This window comes from Mus caroli, chromosome 17, assembly GCF_900094665.2.
Source record: "Mus caroli chromosome 17, CAROLI_EIJ_v1.1, whole genome shotgun sequence".
In the NCBI taxonomy this organism is placed as follows: domain Eukaryota; kingdom Metazoa; phylum Chordata; class Mammalia; order Rodentia; family Muridae; genus Mus; species Mus caroli.
The window spans coordinates 76,053,369-76,077,970 of NC_034586.1; the positions used below are offsets into that span (position 1 = coordinate 76,053,369).

The 24,602-nt window shown below is 43.2% G+C and overlaps 1 protein-coding gene across 7 annotated transcripts in view; it reads left to right on the top strand.

Annotated features, from left to right (window-relative positions):
* Arhgef33 (Rho guanine nucleotide exchange factor 33) overlaps window positions 1–24,602 on the top strand; it is a 78,242-nt gene that overhangs the window by 21,153 nt on the left and 32,487 nt on the right. For all 7 annotated transcript variants that reach the window (XM_021185996.1, XM_029471634.1, XM_021185994.2 and 4 more), the window contains 7 exons: window positions 6,286–6,395; window positions 8,317–8,366; window positions 12,859–13,023; window positions 13,346–13,467; window positions 15,103–15,269; window positions 18,327–18,386; window positions 20,556–20,780. In XM_021185996.1, coding sequence (XP_021041655.1) covers window positions 6,371–6,395; window positions 8,317–8,366; window positions 12,859–13,023; window positions 13,346–13,467; window positions 15,103–15,269; window positions 18,327–18,386; window positions 20,556–20,780 — 814 coding nt within the window. In that variant the 5' untranslated portion in view covers window positions 6,286–6,370. The remainder of the gene's footprint in view (window positions 1–6,285; window positions 6,396–8,316; window positions 8,367–12,858; window positions 13,024–13,345; window positions 13,468–15,102; window positions 15,270–18,326; window positions 18,387–20,555; window positions 20,781–24,602) is intronic.

A 24,602-nucleotide genomic window follows, 5' to 3' on the forward strand; every position in this document is an offset into this window, starting at 1 on the left:
TGTGTCTGTGATCCCAGAAATTCTCTCCAGGAGAGTCGGGTGTGACGGTGTGTGTCTGTGATCCCAGAAATTCTCTCCAGGAGAGTCGGGTGTGATGGTGTGTGTCTGTGATCCCAGAAATTCTCTCCAGGAGAGTCAGGTGTGATGGTGTGTGTCTGTGATCCCAGAAAGTTGGGTTGAGGCAGGGGAACCATGAGTTAGAGATCAGCCTAGGAAACACAAGACCTTATCTCAGAAAAAAAAAAAAATCCTTCTGCAAATCTTGCTTATATAAAAGGAAGGGTACAGTTATTTTTTTCCACCATGATGACAGTGATGACCAGTTAACTAAGATGGAAGGAGGGGAGGCAGCCACATTTCACTTCATGGAGCAGTAAACCAGTTGACACTAAGGGGGAAAAAAAAAAAAACAATAACAGGAGCGTCATGGCTCCTCCTGCCATTTCTTAACTTATGATCCTATTGTTTATTACTAATATCATTATTGTTTTGTTTTTAAGAATGGGTCTCATATAGCCCAGGCTGACCTGCTATTCTAACTGTAGCCAAATGATGACCTTGAACTTGTGATACTCCAGCCGTTTTACCCCTCAGTTCTGGGGTCTCAGGGGTGCATTCACCTGGTTTGTAAGGCACTGGGGATCAAACACAGAGCGTTGTGAGCAGTAGGAAAACACTCCACCAACTGAGATACAGGCCCAGGCATAGAAGACAGTCTAAATGGTCCTAAAGAGAGATGCTTTCTTTCCACACTATTAGTAAAACTAATTCTGAAAACCCTAGCAGCTGCTCTAAGGTGGGACAATGAAACCATTAGTGTGAAGGTACCGAGGTTAGAATGGAAGTGTGGCTCAATGACAGAGTCCTCGTCCAGCAGCTGTGAGTCCTTGGATTCCATGTCTAACATCTCAAAACAAACGGGGGGAAAAAAGGGGATAGAAATCACCTAGTAATTACTTCTATGATTTTCAGCTAAGATCACCTGTAAGAATCACTTAATAAATATTTTACACTTTACATAAATGATGAAGGAATTTAGTATGATAGGTGAATGTAAAAATAAATACACAAAAAATAGAGACTACACAGCCAACTATATAAAAATGGGGGAAATGTCATACAAAATATTTATAGTGAAGAAGACTTAGAAAGCACTTACACACTTAAGCGTGCGGGGTCGTTGGAGTGAAGACATGGCTCTGGTGTACGAGCACCTGCTGTTCTTCCAGAGGACCTGGGTTCAGCTGTACCTCTTTTTTCCAGGGGATCTGACAACCTCTTTGACGTATGTGAGAAGCGGGCACACATGTAATACACATGCATATGTGGAAGAGAACCACATCTACATAAAGCAAAATAGATAAGCCTTCAAAAAGTCCCAGCGTCTTGACCACACATGGTGGTTCATACTTGTAATGGCAGCACTTGGGAGGCCAAGGCAGGAGGGTACCATGGGCCTGAGGGCAGACAAGGGTTATCCCAGGCCAGCCTGGGCTACATTGTGAAACCCTGTCGCAAAAAACCAAAAACCTTCAAAAAAAAAAAAAAGGTACAGATTTATAACAGAAAAACCATGAAACCATCTTGAAAACCTGGAAAGAACTGAAGTGCTCTTGGAGAGAATTTTGTTTGTTTGTTTGTTTGTTTGTTTGTTTGCTTGTTTGTCTGAGACAGAGTTTCAGTATGTAGCCTTGGCTGGCCTGGAATGTACCATATAGATCAGGCTGGCCTTGAACTCATAGAAATCTGCTTGTCTCTACCTACCAAGTGCTGGGAGTAAAGCTATGTGTCACCATGTCCAGCTTGGATAAGATTTGGAAAAAGAAAAATTCCTGTTTTCCCAGTTAACATAAAAATCTGGCACAATTCCAATGAGAACTTCTTTTTTTTTTTGTCATGGGAAAATGTTTCATTTGCTTATATGATAAAAGAAAGACCAGGAAGCGCAAGTTATAAAAAAAGAACAATAGTTTATCTTACCAAATATTTTTTAAAGATTTATTTTTTCTTTTTTTAAATGTTATTTATTTATTATATGAGTACACTGTCTTCAGACACACACCAAAAGAGGACATCAGATCCCATTACAAATGGTTGTGAGCCATCATGTGGTTGCTGGGAATTGAACTCAGGACCTCTAGAAGAGCACAATCAAAGCTCTTAATCACTGAGCCATCTCTCCAACCCTAAAGATTTAATTTTTTAAAGATTTATTTATTTATTATATGTAAGTACATGGTAGCTGTCTTCAGACACTCCAGAAGAGGACGTCAGATCTCATTACAGATGGTTGTGAGTCACCATATGGTTGCTGGGATTTGAACTGAAGACCTTCATAAGAGCAGTCAGTGCTCTTAAACACTGAGCCATCTCTCCAGCCCCTAAAGATGAATTTTTATTATTTTAAATCTGGTATAAGTATTAGTGTGTGTATGCACTTGTATGCCTGTGCCCAGGAGCCAGAAGAGGACAGAAGCACTGTATTTTTTGGAATTAGAGTTTCAGATGGTTGTGAGCCACCAGCTGTAGTGCTGGGAACTGAGTTCAGGTCCTCCTAACTTCTGAGCCATCTCTCCAGCCCCTTACCAATTTTTCTTAATACACTAACTACTACAAGCTTTCATTTGGAAGCAGGGATTACATAGATACATAGATAGATACGTAGATACATAGATACATAGATAAATAAATAGGTGATAGATAGATACACATAAAAGAAAGAGGCCTCAATAGATTTCAGGGTATATGGAAATTTAATGTTACAAAATTGAAATTCCAGTTCCATAAAGAAGAAAGATGGACCCCTTAACCTGTGCAAGGACAAGCTTTACGTCTGGAAGATAAGGAAGTAGACTGTTCCCCTGTCTCACACATAAAACCAAACTCTAGATGATTCAATCACTAGAAAGAAAGAAAGAAAGAAAGAAAGAAAGAAAGAAAGAAAGATCCCAAGGAAAATTTAGAGGAAAATATAATCTTGCGATCTTCAGAGAGCTTTAAACTGAATTCAAGGAACCTAGCAGAAATTAAGAAAAAAGAGTGGCTTTTTTTAGAGTGAATTCTAAAACAAGTTTCAGTAACCAAAGTGATTAGGAAAAAAACAAAAGTGTGGCGCTGGAGCACTGGCTCAGCAGTTCAGAGTGCTGGCCACTCTTCCAGAGGGCCCTGGTTTGATTCCCAGCACCTATATGGTTACAACTGTCTGCAGCTCCAGTTCTAGGTGACTCAATATTCTCTTGCCTCTATGGGCACTGAACGCATGTGGTACGTAGACATACATGCAGGCAAAACACTCACACAGGTAGAATAAAATAAAAATAATTTAAAAACCAGAAGGCACCACTAACGCATGTAATCCTCTCTATTATATAGTGTTTTCTCTAACTGATATGTAAAAAGCAAACTGTCAACTCAGAGGAATACCTGATCTACAGAGCAACAAAGCCACCGCTCCAGTAAGGACAGGGACAGACATTCATTCAGCAGCTTGGCAGTCAGCAGAGATAATGTAAACAGCATTTGTCACCATCTGCCTAACTGAGAAGAACTAAAAACTGTTACATTTCCTATTGGCCAGACTGATGCAAAAGAAAAGATGCACACATCTGTTAAGATTGCTTGCATGCCACAGTGCTCAAAACTGTCTACAATGCCAATTCCAGGGCTTCTAGCACCCTCCTCTGGCCTCCACCACCACATACAGACGCACAAATCAAAACAAATCTTAAATCCACCACCACAGAAACTGTGTCCCGAGGCTTTTCCTGGGGGCCCTGTTTGCAGTGGCAAAATAATACAAATAAAATGGAATGCCTAACATTGTATGAATGGTCAACACGGTTGGTTCAGACTACGGAGTATCAGTCAGCCAATAAGATAGATATAAATGAATAAGTCTAGAGACATCTCTGTGATCCATTAAATGAGAATGGTAAAGTGTATAGAAAGGTAGAAAACGAGTCTTCAGCAGCAGCCTCGTCTCTCTCACACACACACACACACACACACACACACAGAGAGAGAGAGAGAGAGAGAGAGAGATACTATAGATACGTTTGGATGTGATCATGTGAAGACAGAAAGGCATGAAAAAGCAGCGGAGATCCGTGTTGGTAGGGAAGAGGGAAGAAATGAGTGCAGTAAAAGCGGGTGTAAATAATAGCAATCCGACACTGAAATTAGATAAAATGCTTTGTTACAAAGTAAGAGTTATTGGTAGCTTTAAAAAGCCCTACATTATCTATGGACAGTGTGAGCAAAATTGATGGTCGCTATTCAAATAGAGGCGTGCTGTGTGTTCCCACCGTACTTTCCAGTTTTGTTTTGTTACTTTTGAACCACGGCACTGACTTTTATTAGGGATTTTATTACAGTTAAATTCTAGGAATGAGGGAATCCTAGCTAGTGGGCACAAAAGCCCATGGAGCCTCCTCAGATCTCGTGGAGAATGACCGGCTTAGGTTCTTCGGGAGGATTGCTGTTCCGTTCCAAGTATAGAATATTATATTCGGCCCCACAGGCTAGTAGGAAAGGAAAGTCTGCCCCACCTAGAATATGGAAATCATGAAGGCCAAGAACCCGAAGACCTGTTTACACATGACATTCTATGAAACAGGTGTAGGAGAGGTGTCCCCACAATTCCTGATATGCACCCAGTCACCTTAGTTCGGCCTCGGGTCTGGGTGAATCCATTTGCACATGGATCCCTCTCATGCTAGGAGCCACCAGAGAACTTCAGTAGTCACTTCTGCATACAGCTCATATATTATACTTGGCAGCCAGGGCCTGTTCTTCTGGGGACAGAGGAAACCGCTCTGGCAGCAGGTCACATGGAAGGCTGTCTGTGCCCCCAAGTGGCGCTAGGCCACAGGTTGCTCTTTGCAGCCACCAGATTCTCAGGGCTGCAGCCTCAGCCACTCCTGTCTTCTTCACCCTCTCCAGCTCTAGGCCCTGTGGTTGGTTATGTGTGTGTGTGTGTGTGTTGTATGTATGCATTTTGCCTTTGTAATTAACTAAATAGAACAAGATTTCTAACTTCTGTTGATGAAACACACACACATACAAACACATATACATATCTTGAAATCAGTGGCCATACAAATTTGTATCTGTGAGTTTTCTGACACCATAGCTCTGATATCCACACATTTTCATTTAAGGACATGAGGTTTTGCTTGCTTGCTTCCAATTACTTACAGGTTAGATAACTAAATCCACAGAAGTAGATTATCCATAGCAATTTGGCTTTACATATTTAAAGATTTTTTTTTCACATAGGGATTAATGTCATATTCATCAAACCTTTTAGGTATGGGAGGCTAGGAGAACCTGGCACTGTCAGCCTTCATAGTGGGAGGCTCATAAGATGGTGGAATTGAGCCAACACAAGAAAGGGTTAAAATACCAAAAGGGAGAGATGCAGAATGGCTAAGTGAGGCCCAGCCTTTGCATTCCCTACTTGTATTGGATTGCATTCTGAGCTTGCATCTTCGAGTTGTGAGGTCACAATAGCCAGCCAACATTTGTTACGCTTCTCCTGTGCACAGAGGACACCGGGAACTGAAAATGGTGACCAGACACGGACTTACTGCCCTGCATTCTTGCTCAGGGTTTTCTTCTTAGGGTAATTTCCCTAAACAGCAACTAGCTAATAAAACCATTAAATAAAGCCATCTGATTGGTTCCAAAGGAGAGTGTCACATATCAAAAGCTACCATACTTTTTAGTAATGGATTTCATAGTTATAAAAGGATATTTGCAGGCCGGTGAGATGGTTCAGCTGGTCTTAGTACTTGCTTGCCTGAGGAGCCTTCTGAGCTGAGTGTGGTCCCAGCGCACACATAAAGGAGAAAGCAGAACCCCGACTCCACAAAGTTGCCCTCTGACCTCTGTGTGCATGTGGTGTGTGCTCCTCCTTAATTATAATAATAAAGTAAAATATCGGACTTTGCTTTTTAAAAGAAATTTATTTATTTTTATATTATGTACATTGGTGTTTTATCTGACTCTCTGTCTGTAAGAGAGTCAGAGTTCCTGGAACTGGACAGTTGTGAGCTGCCATCTGGGTGCTGAGAATTGAATCCAGGTCCTCTGGATGAGCAGTCAGTGCCAAACAATCTCTCCAGCCCCTGACTTTAAGTTTCAAGTTAAAGGCTTACTCAGTTTGGCAATTTACTCTTCTGAAATTGACTACCCTTTAGCTGTTGTGTTTGGTGTTTCAAAGCTAATCCAGGAAACCAGTACCCTCACAGTACTGCCAGATATCCTCAATTCTTTAATTGGCAGGTGCAGGGAAGGGGAGGTGGCCTGACCCAGGGCGAGGATGACGAAATGCTGAAGCGTGAGCTGGAGGAGAGACGCAACGGGCACCATGGAAAAATCCAAAACCAAGCAAGGTCAGATTCCCATCTTGCTTCGGAGCTTGGGATTCAGCAAACTCAAGTGTCAATCTGTCCTACCAAATGCCGTTTTTCTATCCTCACCTTGGGGACATAGACTTGCTGGGATACAGAAAATGCTTGAGTCCTTCTGTTTTTCTCAGCGATAACTTGAGGGCTGCCTCAGGCTGCGTGGTATAGGTACACTCTCTAATAGACCCGGGGTACCTTCTAGGCGGTCCTAGAAGAACAAGCAGACCCTCTTGACAGAAGCAGTCACTGTTGCCATTTCGGATGGAGAAAGCAGTCAGAGAGCAGTCACATTTAGGCCTAAGGTCCTGGTGTGTGTTTCCCAGGCTTGCTTCTTGCCATTTGTTTGGACATAGTATAAAATGGGCTAAATTATCCTTACTCAAGCTTGTCTGAAGAGTTTTGGTAACTTCAAACCATTGGGATTTTATAGGGATGGTGTCTACCAAGTCCAGGTTCTAGGCTGAGGTTACATATTAGTTATAAAGTTAACATCTGGAGGCTGGTTCCTCCGAGGGTCTTCCACACCACTATGTCTAAGGAGAACTATGTGCATACCCATGCAACCAAAGGCTTGCAGTGAGGAGTTTCATGAAAGCAGCTTACTGCAATGCGGTGTGACCCCTGTGCAATGGGATGCCGCAGGAGTAGCAGCAGAATGGCTGAGCTGATGCCCTGCATCAGTGGCCTCCTCTTCACGGCCAACCGGGGTGCTTCTGAAAGAGACTTCCTGAGCGGGCCTGGGTTTCTCCCTAAGTTGTAAATGATTTTTTTTTTTTTACAGCAGCTCCATCAACCTCAGGTTTCCCTGTGTCTCAGTGACCTTCTTCCTGCCTATAATCTTCCAGAAACTCCCGTTGGCAATTCCTTCCCATCAGCCCTCCTGCCTGATTGGACAAGAGTCCCTTATCTGATGGTGGCCGTGAGATGAGGGCAGAGCACACGGGTTTGGCGATGATCAGAGAGAGGAGAGAGAAGTAGGGACGGTTTATGTCTCTTCCTGAGATCAGTGACAGCTACCTGGCTTGCTTCCCTTTCCCGTTGCTATGATAAAGTACGACTTGAGGGAGTTGGGTTTCCTTTGCTCCTAAGTCCAGGTGACAGTCCCTCGTGGCAGGGAGCTGCAGCAACAGGTGCCTGACAGAACTGGTCACGTTACAGCCACAGATAAGAGCAGAGAGCAACACATTTGTGCTTGTCCTCTCCATTTTAAACGTGCCTGCAAATATGTATGTGCGGCACACGCATGCTTGGTGCCTGCAGAAGTTAGAGAGGGAGTCGGATTCCCCAGATCTTGAGTTACAAGTAATGGGAATCAAACCAGGTCCCCCACAAAAGCAGTGAGGGTTCCTAATTGCTGATCCATCTCTCCAGCCACCTTTATATAGTCCAGGATGCTCACTCACAAGAGTACCCCTGCCCCAAATTAACATGTGTCTTTCCGAATGAATTAACCAAGACAATCCCTCGGGGACATTTTCAGAGACCAACTCTGATCTAGACAGTCCCTCACAAGTGTGCCCAGAGGTGAAACATTGACAATCCAACCATAACCCTGGCAAAGAACAGTTATGTCTGCTCAGGTAAACTTTAGGGAGGTTCTCCCAGGGCATCCCCTCTAATCAGCTAATGACGGCCACTGAGTTTGGTAGCGAAATTGCCCTTCTGTGTGTCAGAAAGGGGTTTCTACTGGGATCATTTTGTCATGTAGGTATCGCTTGGCCAGTGGGGGATAAACGAGAGTGAGAGTCACTGCCGCCAACTGACTTTTTTGTTCTGGAATCATGTGTTTCTTGTCACTCAGGCACAGTTATAGGACCCTGCGTATTACTTTCTTTCCTCTGTGTAGACAACGAGAGGCCAGGCAGAGCACGACCTAGTGACTAAACAAAGCTCTTTCTCCCTGCAGGAGAGAATGAACACATGCCGGTGAATAACCCTTCCACACAGATTTACCAGGTAAAGACAATCGAATTGTTGTGAGTCCTGTCCTGTGAATAGTAGTGACTGTCCTTCACACACAGCGATGTTTAGCACGTAGGCGCTTCCAGGTGTCCTGGCTTTAACAGACCAAGGGGCAGACAGGGCAGAGGCCACTCATTTTGAACCTTTGAGAGAACGGGTTGGCAGAGGAAAGTTATTCTTTTTTTTTTTTTTTTTAAGATTTATTTATTTATTATATGTAAGTACACTGTAGCTGTCTTCAGACACTCCAGAAGAGGGCACCAGATCTCGTTACGGATGGTTGTTAGCCACCATGTGGTTGCTGGGATTTGAACTCTGGACCTTTGGAAGAGCAGTCGGGTGCTCTTATCCACTGAGCCATCTCACCAGCCCGAGGAAAGTTATTCTGTTTGTAAAATTAGAGCGCCTATACCCCACCTCAGCTCTGTTTTTCTTGCCTATGGCACTATCACTGTGGTCACAGAGGGCAACAGCACTGCCATTTTAGCACTCTCAGAAAGAGCTGCCTTTTCTCGGCCAGGGGTGGTGGTGCACACCATAACCCCTTTCTCTGGGGACCCTGAAACGCCAGTTTTACAAGTTCAAGACTGGCCTAGATTACAGAGTGAGACCTTGTGTAAAAATTTTTTTAGAAATATTCTGTTTGTTTGTTTGTTTGGTTGAGACAGGAGTTTTCTTTGTTGCTCAAGCTATCCTGGAACTCATTCTGTAAACCAGTACAGAACTCAAGAGGTCTCTCAGCCTCTCCTCTTGAGTTGATGGGATTACAGGCATGTGCCACCTCCACCTGGTTAAATATGCTTTTCTTAATTACCTCCCACCCACCAGGGAGAACTGAAAATTCAAAGAGTATTAGCATTACAAATGATGACAGGAAAAAAATTAAGTTCATTTTAAGCAATGGCATAATTAGGTTCTTTACAAAGAGAAAGTTTTGCAAAGTATTTTTGCCACAAGAGTTCCAGTGGGCCACTCCAACTGTGTAAATAGAATTTATTTGGCCTCCATCTTCCACCCAGAAATTGAATTAAAGTTCTGTCCTTAGCAATTATGGACATGTATTCTGCCGTATATTGTCTTATAAAGACAGTTTGTGCTTCTTTCTAGACTTAGCACCGTTATCTAGGATCTACATCAGAGAGAACTGACAGAGATTAAGCTGGTCCCAGGGGAGAGGCTCTTAACTTTTTTTTACATGTATTTATTTTTATTTACTTATTAGTGTATGTCTGTGTGTCTATGGGTGTATGTTTGCGTGTGTCTCTGTGTATGTTTACCTGTGTATGGTGTATATCTATGTGTGTGTGTATGAGTATATGTGTGTTCATGTGTGTGTTTGTATGGGTGTGTATGTGTGTGTGTGGTAGTCAGTTCTCACCATCCACCATGTGGGGCTGTGTGATAGAACACAGGTTGTCAGGTCTGAGAGGCAAGTACTGCCACTTATTGAGCAATCCCCCAAGTTCCTTGCGTTGAGTTTTAAAGCCATTTCAAGCAAGAAACTGGAGTGTGGGGAGCAGAGAGCTCAGAGGGAATATTAATTAGGTGAGTTGAATTTAAATGCTGCTAAAGTCAATGTAACAAGCATCCTGCATGAGTTCGTTGCTCTGTGGGCCCAACCAGAGCAAGCCAGCAAGAGGAGCACAAAGCACTGTTAACTGTGTTGCTTGTAGATCAACAATGGGAAGGAGTAGAAGAAATAGCCTTGTATACGTTTCATTCATATTTGGTGAACAGCTATTATATGCAAAGCCTGCTGCTTAGTCCAGCTGGAAATTAAACAGGTGTGATGGGCTTTCTAATTTTTTTGAATGTCTGAAACTCTTGAAAATACATTGATGAATAGCTCATGTAAGGCAGGCCTTGGAAAAGGCTACAGTGAAGGCACTGATACAATTCAGTAGGGAAGAGATGGATTACTGCTGACTGGAAGATTTGAACCGAGTACCCAAGGACAAGCCAATCACTGGGACAATGGACTACTAAAAAAGATTACTTCATCTAGGGTAGCCAGCTCGAACAGAGCCCGAGGACAGAGAGCCGGGGGACAGGGTAGGTCTCCTCAGTGCTGATGTGCTGCCTCTTGGGGACAAGGCCTCTAAATGCTCTCTGTGCTCCCCTCTGTCTGTCCTCCTCTGACCTGCCTATGGCCTTTGGACAGATGTGAGTGTCTCTTGAAAGTCAGGTATGATTTGGAATCTGTTATAGATATGTGGGTCACTCCCCTGACGTTGATTAAATTTAGCTGTGGGTGAGGGGTGTGCCCTCGTTCTCTCGCTGTGCCACAGATTCATGTATACCAACCAGTTCACACTGGAGGGTTGGAGCTGGGAAAGTCTTTATACTGATAATGCCATCTTTGTTTTAAGAGAGCACTTCCCAAGTCTGTTAATTCCAAGAAATTCTTAACCAAAAGAAGGAGGAGTCCTGGAAGAGAAAAGAGGGCAGGTGACTGTCGGAGAATCCGATCTGCTTTAGAAGGGACAATGAACCTGAAGAGCAGTGGGGACAGTCTCCCATACTTTGGTAGATTCCATTCCTTGCAGATGTTATTGCATTAACTTGATTTTAAAAAATATTTCCAGGACGGGACATAGTGGTGCAAGCCTTCAACCTTAGACAAAGGCAGTAGATCTCTGTAAGTTCGAGGCCAGCCTGGTAAGCAGAGTGAGTTACAGACTAGCCAGGGTTGCAGAAGAGAAAATCTGTTTTCCTGTTTCCTAATCTAGAATGTAAACCAAAAGGCGGGGATCTGGTGCTTTGCTCTTGGTGCTCTCAGCATAAAGCCCAGCTTAGACATAGTCATTAACTTGAACACACAAGTGATGGTCTGGAAGCAAAGGAGTCTGATGCAGTCATTCCGGCTGGTGGGAGATAGCGTTGGGAAAAAGAAAGATCTTCATTGTTTGCTCTCATCAAAACCAACTCCAAAGTGTTTCTTGAAAGGTTCAGTATAGGCCAGCACTTGGGAGGCAGAGGCAGGTGGATTTCTGAGTTCGAGTTCCAGGACAGCCAGGGCTACACAGAGAAACCCTGTCTTGAAAAGCCAAAAAACCTTAACTTAGTCTCTGTGGAAGTAAGACCCTCTGATATTTGCTCTATAAATAAAACAGATTTTTAGAAGTGTTCCATTTCTCCACATTTCTGTTTGTGTTTAACTTTTTGATTTACCACTTGAAGAAGAAATGATTTAAAAATTTGGAGCACTTCTGTTCTAAGCCTGTGTATGGAGGGGTCATTACTTACATTTACTTGTTTTCGTCCTCCAGACAGTCCTGGGAAATAGCTGTCATTGTTATAATGACTCTACAGATGAGCACACTGCTACCCAGAGGTCAGCCAGCTTGCCTAAGTTCCTCATCCCTGTTTGAGAAAGCTTAGCATTTGTCCCCTACGGCTCCAAAACTGATCTCCTCTTACGGTGTCCAACCATCAGGCATGCATCGAGTCGTCCCAATGCCCTGGCCAACTGCTGAGGATGGCTCTTGTCACTATTAACACTTGAAGCAAATCTCATTGGGAAAAATCCCATTACTTCTTTTTCTGTCAAAACATAAGAAATGAAAAAAACAAAACCTTCTTATTTCCAAAGAAATTCTTACTAATATTTATTTATTCTCCTATTTAAAATATTTATTTTTAATATTTTGATTGTTTGCATGTATGTATGATTGTATGTATGATTGTATGTACATGCGTGTGTGCAACTGCCTTTGAAGGTCAGAAGGTGTTGACTTCCTTGGGGCTGGCATTACAGATGATGTGAGCCGCTTGGCTTGGGTGCTGGGAACTGAACTGAAGTCCTCTGGAAGAGCTTCCAGTGTCCTTAACCACTAGGCCAGCTCTTTAGCCCCCCTCTTATTTTTATTTTTCACTTCTTTAGGGGAAAAGTACAGAATTTCCTTATATTCTGATGATAATTAGAGACTGGCTTATCACTTCTCTCACAGAATTCAAGTGCTGTATCAGAACTGTCTTCATTTACATGCTTTAGTTTCCTAGTAAGCCGAGCTCTCTCTCTCTCTCTCTCTCTCTCTCTCTCTCTCTCTCTCTCTCTCTCTCTCTCTCTCTCTCGTAGTCCTGGCTGTCTGGCTGTCTGGGGACTCTCTGTAGACCAGGCTGACCTTGAAGTCGGAGATTCTGCCTTTGTCTCCTAAGCTGGATTAATGGTATGGGTCATCACCTCCTGGTTTCAGCCTCATTCTTGTGTCAAGGGCTCTTTAGTAATGGCAGCATGCATGAGGACCTGAACGAACCACATGTTCTATTGTTGCTTGTCAAGCTTCAGTGCACACAGCAGAGGTCACCTCTGCCCTGGATGAATAGGGGTAGAGTCATCTAAAAGATTCCAGATCTGGGTAAACAAAGCCCACGAGAGTTTTCAAGAGCTTGTGTCTCAGAAAAGGTAGAGGTCGGGGGGGGGGGTCACTGGTGCCTCTTATAAAAACTTAGAGCGAGCCAAGTTCACTCTTCCCAAACTGTTCAGCTGCAGGCCCTGGCCTCGGAACTGAAAACGGGCTTCACAGAAGCAATGCAGGAGCTGACACGGATCCAACATGGAGAATACGCTTTGGAAGAGAAGGTCAAGAGCTGCCGATGTTCAATGGAAGAGAAAGTCACGGAGATGAAGAATTCATTAAACTACTTCAAGGTGGGAGCCTCTCTTATTTCCCTGATGAAAAGAGTATGTTGGTCCCAGTACCAGAAGCAGGAAATTTGCCTTTTCTTACAGCAGCCGAGGGTAAGAATGTTCCCTCTGAGTCATCTGTTAGTTATCACGGAACAATAGCTACTGCACGGTTTGCAGTTGCTGAGCTCTGTGTTGAAATTAGAAACCACAATGAAAGCATACTTCACCTCTCATTCACCGTTTACTCAAAAGCATGCAGCTAGGTAAAGACTTATGGGAGACCGGCTGTTGTGTTCTCTTACCCCATGAGCCAGTGTAAAATGTAGCAATTATTGCATTGTAGGAAGAGCTGAGCAATGCAATGTCCATGATTCAGGCCATCACTTCCAAGCAAGAAGAAATGCAGCAGAAAATCGAACAGCTGCAGCAGGAGAAGAGAAGAGAATCTCGAAAGGTCAAAGCCAAGTGAGTATCTTAAAAAAAGATCCATTCGGGGCAAACCCATAAGCAATGGCCCTGCCACAGAAGCCTTAAGAAAACTTCCAGCTATTCGCACATAAGGAGTGGGCTCCTGAGCAGCACAGAGCAGCCTGGGCTGGAAGGGACGAAGCCATATATTCCTGGTTAATACTGGGGCTGGAGAAATGGCTTCATAGTCAAGAACACTGGCTGCTTTTGCAGAGGACCAGACTTTAGTTCCCAGAACCTCATCAGTCAGTTCATAGGCGCCTTCAACTCCAACTCCAGGGGATCCAACACCCTTCTCTGGCCTCTGTAGGTGAATGGGTATGTGTAGACACACACACACACACACACACACACACACACACACACACACACACGCATGCAGGCACGCAAACAACAACAAAACAAAACAAACAAAAATCCCAAAACACTCACCACAAATCTATAAAAGCAACAGAGCTTGGATCTTTAGCCCACGTAACTGTCACGATGTAAGCCAGCCTGTGAACTAGTCGTATTGGTGAGCTTTGGGTTTGATTGAAAGACCCTGCCTCGATGGCATGAGTAGAAATTAATGGAGGATAACTTACAACCTCAACTCCAGGCCTCCACATGCATGAACACATATCTACATATATGTGTTCACATGTATGCAAACATACAAACTCATATGCAAATGGAAAAAACAGTTAGTATAAAAATGGATGGTAGCATTTCATGGGAAAATATATTTAACACGATATGACATGAAATCAAAATGATATGCAATGTGTACATAGCTTGATTTTCGATTTAAAGACACGTAAATTGATAACTAGAAAGAGAGGGATTGATGTTTTAAGGATGTGCGACAGCAGTGATTTTCCTTTGTTTTAAAACTTCCCATAGGTTCTCCAGTGTTGCTGTTATTTATTTGGGTAGTTGAAAAAAAAAAGTTAGTCAGTGCCTCCGACAGGCAGAAACAAGTCAGTGTGCCCGATAAAGAGTTGCCGTCTTCATTGGTATGTTATGGGGATCATAGCTGTCTGAGCCTGGGAAACAGCTTATGGTTACATTGTTTGGGTGAAATACTTCTGGTCCTTGGTGTTCTGTGATTGAGCTGTTAAGGGTGTGTAAGTCGCCCCAAACAAATATTCAACTCTGCAAACGTTACAGACCCTGGTAAGAGCCAGGCATGGTGGCCAGGCCTTTAATCCTAGCAGTTGGCAGAGGCAGGAGGCTCTATGTGGTGGGGTCTATACTACAAGCCTGGGGGGCTAGTCAGGGCTACATAGTGAGACCTAGTGTCCCAAAAGAAAATCAAAACAAAATCAAAGATCCCGGTGACAGGGAAGCCAGTAATAGAAAAATAAGAATGAAAACATCACAATTAGATGTAAATTATAATACTTTAAAGTTGGTGAATTAAATTGAACTATACGAATTGTTCGGCTTTAACCATTTATAATTTATTTTAAAAAAATAGCAATTTATATAGTTCAACCTGTGTGTGCCTTGGCTGCACATTAAAAAAAATAATAAAGGAAAATTTATATGTTCAACCTAACAATTCACTCTCTGGTATTACTCTGAATCGAGCCGTTCCTAGTCTATCAGACTAAGAACCAATGTCCTTTCTGCTGTCTCCTTTGCTAGGAAAGCCCAAAAGGAAGAACATGGCGCGCAGGCCGGGCCGGCATCTGCGCCCGCGCCTGCGTCTGCGCCGACGCAAGGAAGCCCCTTCCGCTCCATCAATGTCCCTGAAGCCGGTCTCCCCAGTGACGACTTCACCAACATGTTGCCTTCTCAGAACTATGAAAAAGGTACAACTCATAAACCTTGGGGGATTAACCATCCATCGTTCTCCCTGATTCCTAGGGCTTGAGTAAAAGTGGGAAGCACTCACATCCTCGTCGGAAGAAAGTATGTTTGCTCTACCGCTCAGCACGTGGCTGGTTTCTACGCTTTAGAAGGCGTCTGATGACCCCACGGTTCCCGAGAGACTGCCCAGTTCTAATGTTTTCTCTTTGTGGAAAATACTAATTTTGACATTGCTTCTAAGTGTCAATTAGATTAAAAATAATTTAGTGTACTCAATATTATACTAACCATAAGAGAACTGGATTTTCAAAAAAGTCACTCTAAATAGTTACCTATGGTACTGTCACTAGGCACCCATGTTCCTCAGAGAGCCAGGCTGGTGCTGTCTGTGAGCTGAGACAGTTGCCAACCACATCCTGAGTATACTGATGCAGCAAGATGGTTTGTTGGCAGTACCACAGGAGGATTCAAGGGCTGTGATTTTTGACCTGTGTTCGAATCAGGGAAAAAAAATAAACAAAACAAGACAAATTTTGCTACATCATTATATTTTCAAGAGTGTCCAACAAAGTACCTACGTACAGAAAAATGAATGAATGTAGAAATTACTGTAGTTTGTGTCTCTCTCTCCTCCTCCCCACTCCCCCTTACTCCCTTTCCCTCTCTCCCTACCCCTCCTTGTTTTAGTCATGTATAGAAACTTCTCAAAAGGTAGTCTAAATGATTTTTCCATCAAGGGTAAACAGCTAGATGGCAGGGTTGCTGATTCTCCATCCTCGAGGCTCAAGATTTTACTGATTCAGAGACAGTTACGTGTGTTATGAATAACTGGGTGTAAAATTCTAAGGCGAATGGCTTTTACTTGGTGAACTTCTGAGTCCAGACTTACTTGGCTATTAGCCATTTGCCTGTACATGGGAGCAGGTCTTTTAGCCGCTGTGTGTGCAGTCTGTGGACAGTGGCTTGATTGTCTGGGAGGGGCTCCACTGGTGGGCCTTTTTCCTTCACTGTACATTGTGAAGAGCAAGATGAATCAAGATGGCCACGAAGGTGAAGAGCCCAGGGCTCAGGGTAGAGATCAGATCAGTACCAGGTCTGGGGCATCTGTGTGTATTTACTAGACAGACTTTTAAAAATTAGATTTACAAAGCATATTTGTGCATCTTCACACAATGGGTGACAGACCTCTTAGGCTGGAATACATCCATGGGATTTTTTTTTTTTAATTCACTGACAACAACTAACTCAGATGATTGCAGTGCCCACATGCATTTCCTTATTTAAAATGTTTTACTTATTATTGTTAGTTTGTATGGGTGTATGTGTATGGTGTGTGTGTGTGTGTGACTTCAAGTGAGTGTGTGTCACAGCTTGGGTATGGAGGTTAGCATCTTTAAACTGTGGGTCCTTTCTTTCCAGCATGAATTTCAGATCAAATTCAAATTGTCAGCCTTTTACAGTGAGCAACTTTCTCTGCTGAGCTGTCTCACTGGCTGGATTTAAGTGATCTGCTCCTGGCAACCTCTCCTTCCCGCCCTGTGATAGAGACATAGTCATAGCTTGTTCTACCATGCTGCTGTAAAACATTTGAAATGTTGCCTTTATTATGACATCACGCATATACTTGGTGGTAGCTCATATTAAAATTCAGATTAAAGGATCAAACCTTCAAAAATGTTGGTTTATCCTTTTTTTAATGGCACAATGGTGTGAGTCTGGTGTGTTACCTCAAATTCAGTAGCTCTAAGCAGCAAACGTTCGGTACCTAGGCTTCTCTGAGCTAGGAGTCTGTGCATAGTTGACCTGGGTACCACTCACTTGAGGTCTCTCCTGAGGTAGGTTGTCATTGAAGTGCTGGCCAAACCTGTTATGCCACATGTGAAGGCTGTACTCAGAGGACATTTTATTCCAGAATTATGCACATGGTGTGGCAGTCCCTGGGATATGGGCCTTTCCCACATGACACCTGCTTATTTCGGGGTATGTAGTCTAACGGAAAGCTCAGAACAAAGGTGTAGCTTTGCGTAACCTAGTATTTGGAGAAGCAGCTTGTCTTTCCTGCCATGTTCTGTTCCTCAGAAGATAATCACTAAACCCAGCATCACTTACAGGAGCAACCACGGGATAGGAAAGCCTCAGGGTAGGAAGACTGCAGAGCCATCTTGGATGCTGCTTCCTACAAATGGCTGGCCCTCTTTCTTTTTTAAAAAAGATTTGTTTTTGATTATTTTCAACTATGTGTATGAGTCTGTGTGAGTACATATCTGAAAGTGCAGTAGAGATGTCAGCTCTCCCTGGACCTGGAGTCACAGGCATTTGTAACACACCCAGTGTGGGTGCTGGGAATTGAACCTTAGGTTCTTTGCAAGAGCAATATGTACCCTTAACCTCAGAGCTGTCTCTGTTGTAAAGCTTCATTCATATACCTTATCATTGAAAAGTTTGAAATGTCATCTAAAGAAATGAGATAACACTCTTTCAGGTTTATTGATTCCACTTTATGTGTATTAATGTCTTGCCGACATGTATGTATGTGCACCACATGTGTGCCTCGTGCATATGGGGGTCAGAGGCAGGAGATGGATACCCTGGAACTGGAGTCACAGATGGCTGTGCACAGGGCCGAGAACAGAACCCTTGCCTCTGCAAAAGCAATAGTACTCTTAACTCCTGAGCTCTCTCTCCAGCCCTTGAAAATATTATTTCATGGAATCTCTTGCACTCTTCTAGCCAAAGAAGCCTTGAAGAAGATTTTTAAAATGCAATTGTCCTTCTTAATCCCCACTTACTCTTGTTCGAATGTCTGAGAGTGAACCCCGTCCTGTTGCTGGATCAAGCCTATTGGATTCTTAGTTGTTTGAACAGATATCACCTGGGACCATCTTTAACAGTTTAGAAACTAGCTTTGGATAGTGGGATCCTACATCAAGCCCTACTCTGTCTCTCTCCTCTGTGATGACACTGTAAAATCTGTGAGTCTGTCCTTTCCTTGGGTCATAGAAGGTGCTTAATCCATGTCTGTAGAATGGATGCTGAACGGAGTTCTCCTTTCTCTGCAGCCCAAGAGTCAAGATCTGTTCATGTAGGAGATAGCAATGTGAAGGGGATGATGGGTCCTGGTAAGTGGCTCCTCTGGGTTTAAGTGTTTATTAGTGTGTGTGTGTGTGTGTGTGTGTGTGTGTGTGTGTGTGTGTGTGTGTGCATGTGCATGCGCGAGCACATGCTACTGTACAGGGCTGGAGATCAGAGGACAGCTGTGCGAAGCTGGTTCTCTCATTCCACCTTTATGGTTTCTGGGAATCGAACTTAGGTTATTGGGCTTACAAGACAAACACTTTGCCTGCTGAGCCAATTAAGCAGTCCAGGCACCTTCCCTGTGCTACTCGGCCAGGCCCAAGCCAAGCAGGAAAGGACTCAGACATGTTAATCACTTTTTTGACTCTGACAAATAGCTGAAAAAAAAAAAAAAGCAAAACAAGACAAAAACAAACAAACAAAACAAAGGAGAAATGTATTTCAGTCCTTGGTTTGAAAGGTTTCAATCCAAGGTGCTGCAGACACAGCGGAGGAGCAGAGCAGCGTGAGAAGCCTGTGATGTGTGGTTTGCTTACTTCAAGGCATCCAGGAAGCAGAGCGAACGAATAATAGGAAGCAAATGGGGACAAGGTACACATTACAAGGGCATACCCCCAGTGACCAGGTTCCCCCAAATTTGCCCAACCTTTCATAGTTTTATCATCTCTCTTTAAAAAATGGAGTCCATTGTTGGATTAATCTGCCAGAGAGGTGGCACCCTCTCTGGTTATCCAGCCACTTCCTGTTCTTACTGCAGCTTGCATCAAGGGCCATGCCTCTGATGCCTTCAGAGGACACTTCCTATTCAAATCATAAAACCAGATAAGCGTAACCATTCTTTTCACTTATGTTCCTACACAGGAACTGGTGCAGGAGAGAGGAGAGCAGGCAAATTTTTAGAAGACTAAATCAACCTTCTTAGTTCTTTCTCATTCCAATACCTGATAAGCTAGCGTTTGCTGAGGTCTCACAGGGGAGTGCTCCACAGCACACATTTTTTTCTTGCCTCACATACTCTGTAGTCTACTCCAAAATTTACCTAATTGATAACTCACCAGAATTTATGCATTATTTAATCTTCCCTCCGCTCTTCTTTCCTCTTCTTCCAACTTAGCATCATAGGAAAGAGGGACTAAATACCAAAGGAGACACCCCGTGTCACCACCAGGTGTCTGTGGTGTCCTTCCTTTTCGCCTTTCTGTTCTTCCTAACAGTGCTGCAGGCCTGCCATGCTGACCTGGAAGCAAGCAGACACAGGGAGTCAGTCATGCTGCTTTAACTTTTGATTAACGTGTTGGTATAACTAGTCTAGTCTAGTCTAGTCTAGTCTAGTCTAGTCTAGTCTAGTCTAGTCTAGTCATTGAGGCACAGTCTTGTGTAGCCTGGCTGGCCCTGAACGTTTTACAAAGCTACGGATGATAACATTGAACTCTTGATCTTCCTGCCTCCATCTCCCAAATGCTGAAATTACAGGTATGCACTACCATGCTGGGCTTTTTAAAAGCTTACTTATTTTGTGGAGTCTATGCATTAAAAACAAATTAGAGGACACATGGGCCAGAAAAAGAGAGAAAGGTGACTCCTTACAGTTTGGGACATTCTTAATCCTTAATTGACATATTTAGTCTTTTAGGGATAAGGTACCCATTTAGCAGTATATTAGTTAAGAGTTAGTAACAAATACTATGTTCTTTTTCAAAAAGAAAGTTCAGAGGGGTCAAGAACACAAGAACATGATGCACAGAATCAACTAAGTAGGGCTTATAAGGACTCACAGAGACAGTCAGGGAGCCTGGATGGGTCTGACCTTGGTCCTCTGTATATGTTATGGCTGTGTAGCTTGGTCTTCTTGTGGGTCTCATAAGAGTGAGAGTGGGGGCGTCTCCGACCCTTCTGTCTTCTCCTGGGACCCATTTCCTCCTACTTGGTTGTCATGATATATCATTCAGCCTGGTATAGGTTTTGTGCTTAGTCTTACTGTCTCTTGTTGGGCCATGTCAGTGGGCATCCCTGGGAGGCCTGGTCATGTTTTGAAGAGAAACAGAGGATCTGGGAGAGAGGAGAGGCGGGAGAAGGACTGGGAGGAGCAGAGGGAGGGGGACTGCACTTGGGGTGTGAGAGAAGAATAAAAGGTTTTGGATTTTTGTTGTTTTGTTTTGTTTTGTTTTGTTTGTTTTAAAGAAAGTTTTTGTCTAGCAGGTATTGTTTTTCAGGAGTGAACCCAACAACTCCAGAATCAGATGAAAACCTTAAGCCTTCTCTCTCAGCCGAGATCCAGTCCAAGGGCCATCACACACCTGGCCTGTGGAGACAGCCTAAGGAAGGCAAAGAATGGGGCGAGGAATATGTCACAAAAGATCACCCAGATAAGCTGAAGGACGCTGGCCAGGGCAGACACAGCTCCCTGGAAAACGTTCTGTGTGAAACCTCTTTAGCTGGTGAGTCCTGAAGGGGGATGTGGGTGGGTGTACGAAAGAAGGACTAGAACCTGGGCAGTGTACACAGAATGGACATGTGAATGGACATGTGGTACCACCTTGTGTCTCTTCAGGATGAAGGGACTTAGTGTGGGTCACATATGCTGGTGGGACTGCCACCTTGATCCTGGGCGTTTATGACATTCTGTATTGTTGTGCTTCAGAAAACAGACAAAAAAACTAAGGCTCCTGGAGATTATCTATTTAGCCGGCCAATCATTTATTGATAGTTTGCCACCAACATGTCAAACCCTGCAACGGCCTCCTTCCTGCCTTCCTTCCTCTTCTCTTTTCTCTTCATCCTTCCCTTCTATGGGGAACAGTTACTGACAGTAGCATTTTCTACACTGGGGGAGGGGTAATTTTTTAAAAATAAATATTATTCTTAAGCAAATACATAAAAATTAAATAGCACTAAAAGCTTTTTAGAATTATTAACAAGAAGACTTAGCAACCGCCTTGAACTCGTTTTGACAGCTTATCATGTTTCTTGTGCATTAATTTCTTTGTTGTTGCTGTGATAGAACACCACAACTAAGGCAACTGATAAAAGAAATCATTTAATTTGGCTTCTGGTTTCAGAGGGATAGAGGTCATGACGTTGGAACAAAGGCATGGCCGAAAGCTTACATTTTGACCTACAGCAATTGGGCGAGGGTGGGGGAGAGTCGTACACTGGGAAATCGCATGAATCCTTTGAAACATCAAAGCCTGCCTCCAGTAATACACCTCTTTCAACAAGGGCACAGCCCCAATCCTTCCCAAACAGTTCACCAGCTGGGGACCAAGGACTCAAATACGAACCTTTGGGCCATTTTCACTCACATCATCACAACTTGCTTCATATTTTATGCTATTTTATAAATAATACTTTGTCTAAAGTTTATTTATATAGAGTAAAATTCACATTTAAACTTAAAAATTTTTAATGTGTTAAGTGTATATTTTTATGTGTATGTGCAAGTATGTATGTGCAGGTGTGTATGAGCAGGTGTGTATGTGCAGGTGTGTATGAGCAGGTGTGTATGTGCAGGTGTGTATGTGCAGGTGTGTATGAGCAGGTGTGTATGAGCACGTGTGTATGAGCAGGTGTGTATGAGCAGGTGTGTATGAGCAGGTGCAGGTGTGTATGTGCAGGTGTGTATGTGCAGGTGTGTATGAGCAGGTGTGTATGAGCAGGTGTGTATGNGCAGGTGTGTATGTGCAGGTGTGTATGAGCAGGTGTGTATGAGCAGGTGTGTATGTGCAGGTGTGTATGAGCAGGTGTGTATGTGCAGGTGTGTATGAGCAGGTGTGTATGTGCAGGTGTGTATGAGCAGGTGTGTATGAGCAGGTGTGTATGTGTAGGTGTGTATGAGCAGGTGTGTATGTACAGGTGTGTATGCTACAGCGGTGTAGGCTATTGTATGGATATGGAGCTTGTGTACCCCCTGAGCAGCTTTGTGAGCCTCAGCTTATGACTATAAGGAATTTTTTTTTCACAGACAGGGCTTCTCTGTATAGCCCTGGCTGTCCTGGAACTCACTCTGTAGACCAGGCTGGCCTCAAACTCATAGAACCGCCTGCCTCTGCTTCCTAAGTACTGAGATTAAAGGCATGCACCACCACTGCCCGGATATAAGGAAATTTTTGATTAATTCTTTCTTGTATATACTTTCTTTTCATCATATTTATCACAGCCCCCAACTCCTCCCAGATCCAATTCTTCATTCTCTATCCTCTGGTAACTTTATTTCCTCATTTTGTGTTGTTTTTATAAAATAATCCAATTTGTGTTCCATAAGCTCTGGGTGTTGGGCCAACCATTGAAGCATTGTCAGTCCCCTGCGGGCCACACCCACAAGGAGAACTGACTCTCTCTCAGCTCTACTTTTTCTATATAAATATTGTTTGGGATCACTGTCAAGATCAGCATATATTACTGCTGTGCTGGGAAGCATTTATCTCATGCTTCATTTTAGTCAACATCTAAATAAAGAACTGCTGTGACTACTGTAAAGTTTCCTCTGTTCTTGAACTTCCCATGAACGGGATAAGACTTTATGTGTTCTTTTGTGCCTAGACGCTCTCTCTCACTATGTGTTCTTGAGATTCATCTACATTGTTGAATGTAATCCACTCAATAGTTTATTCTTTCTTACTAACCACACTGAATGTCTTCATATTTTAAAAAAGATTTATTTATTTATATTATTTATATGAGTACACTGTCACTGTCTCCAGACACACCAGAAGAGGGCATTTGATCCCATTGCAGGTGGTTGTAAGCCACCATGTGGTTGTTGGGAATTGAACTCAGGACCTCTGGAAGAGCAGTCCGTGCTCTTAATCACTGAGCCATCTCCCCCACTCCTGTCATATTTTAAAATTCCATAATTCAGGACTGGAGAGATGACTTGTGGCTAAGAGCACTGGTTGCTCTTGCAGAGTCTGATTCTAGTATCCAAGGCAGCTTACAAGCAGTCTTGAGATATTTTTTTTCTCCACGTAACAAAAACTCTTATCACATATATCTTTTTATCATTATATCCTTGTATTTATTTTGCATAGAGACCTCAGACACCTTACTCCAACTGTGACCCATTACACTGCTGTCATCCTGGTTTAACAGAAAACTGATTTTTCTTACCAGTCTGAAGCAGTTCTTCCATTGTCTTTCAGCTCCGAATGTTGTCATTATCGAGCACAGCATTCCTCTTATCTTTAGCTCTTTGACTGTTCCACAGTAACATTCTGTTACTACCGCCTTTCTACCCTGTAGGTCCCAAGGATGGAACTCAGGTCCTCAGGCTTAGCAGCAAGTGTTTTACCCTCTGAGCCATTTTGCTGGCCTCTCTACCTGTTAACTCTTAGAGTCTTCTCTTTATACCCAAAGTATTACAACTTTACAAGGATGTGGTGGTCCTTAAGATGATATGTGATTCTTTTTATCATTTATGCAGAGAATAAAGGACCCTCCTTTGGAAACACATGACCTGGGATACACGTGCCCACCCCTCCACTATTAATTTCGTAATATCATCTCAGCTACAGTTTCCCTTCTCTTTGAAGTTTCTAATTTAATGTTAGGTTCTGTGGTTTCATTTTTTTCATGGGCCTAATTTTTGTTCAGAGCACATTTCTCTTCTGCATTTGGCTTCTCCTGAGGGCAAAGGAGATGTCTTTGGCTTGATGTACTCTTAAAGTTTGTGTGTGTGTGTGTGTGTGCTTAAATGTCAAGGAGTTTCTTCTAAAATAGCATCCAGTAATTTTTAAATGGCTAGAATATTTTGCATATCTTTTTGCAAATAGTAATTGTACGATTTGCCCTGCATCACAGGGTTTCTCTGGGCAAGGCAGTGAAGGGCTAAGGAGTCAGGAGCAGGTCCCAAAGCTGCTTCACCTTTGGCTATTCTGTCTTCTTTAACTCTTTGCTATTCTGAGGTGAGAGCAGCTGGCTTCTGGTAATTACTTCTGTTGTTAGCTGCAGAGGATTAAGAATAAAAAAAAAAAAAAAAAGCTTAATTGCTAGAATTCTTTTCTCTATGGGCCCCTGGCTGGTCAGACCTGAGGCTTGGAGTCTGTTAACTCTTCATGAACCAGAGAGAAAAGAAAAGAAAAGAAGGGAAGGGAAGGGAAGAGAAGAGAAGAGAAGAGAAGAGAAGAGAAGAGAAGAGAAGAGAAGAGAAGAGAAGAGAAGAGAAGAGAAGAGAAGAGAGCACTGTTGCTTTATTGCTGTTCTCAGAGTTTATGCTTTCTCTAAAACATGACCTCATACCAGTACCAGGGAGAATCGTTACAGCA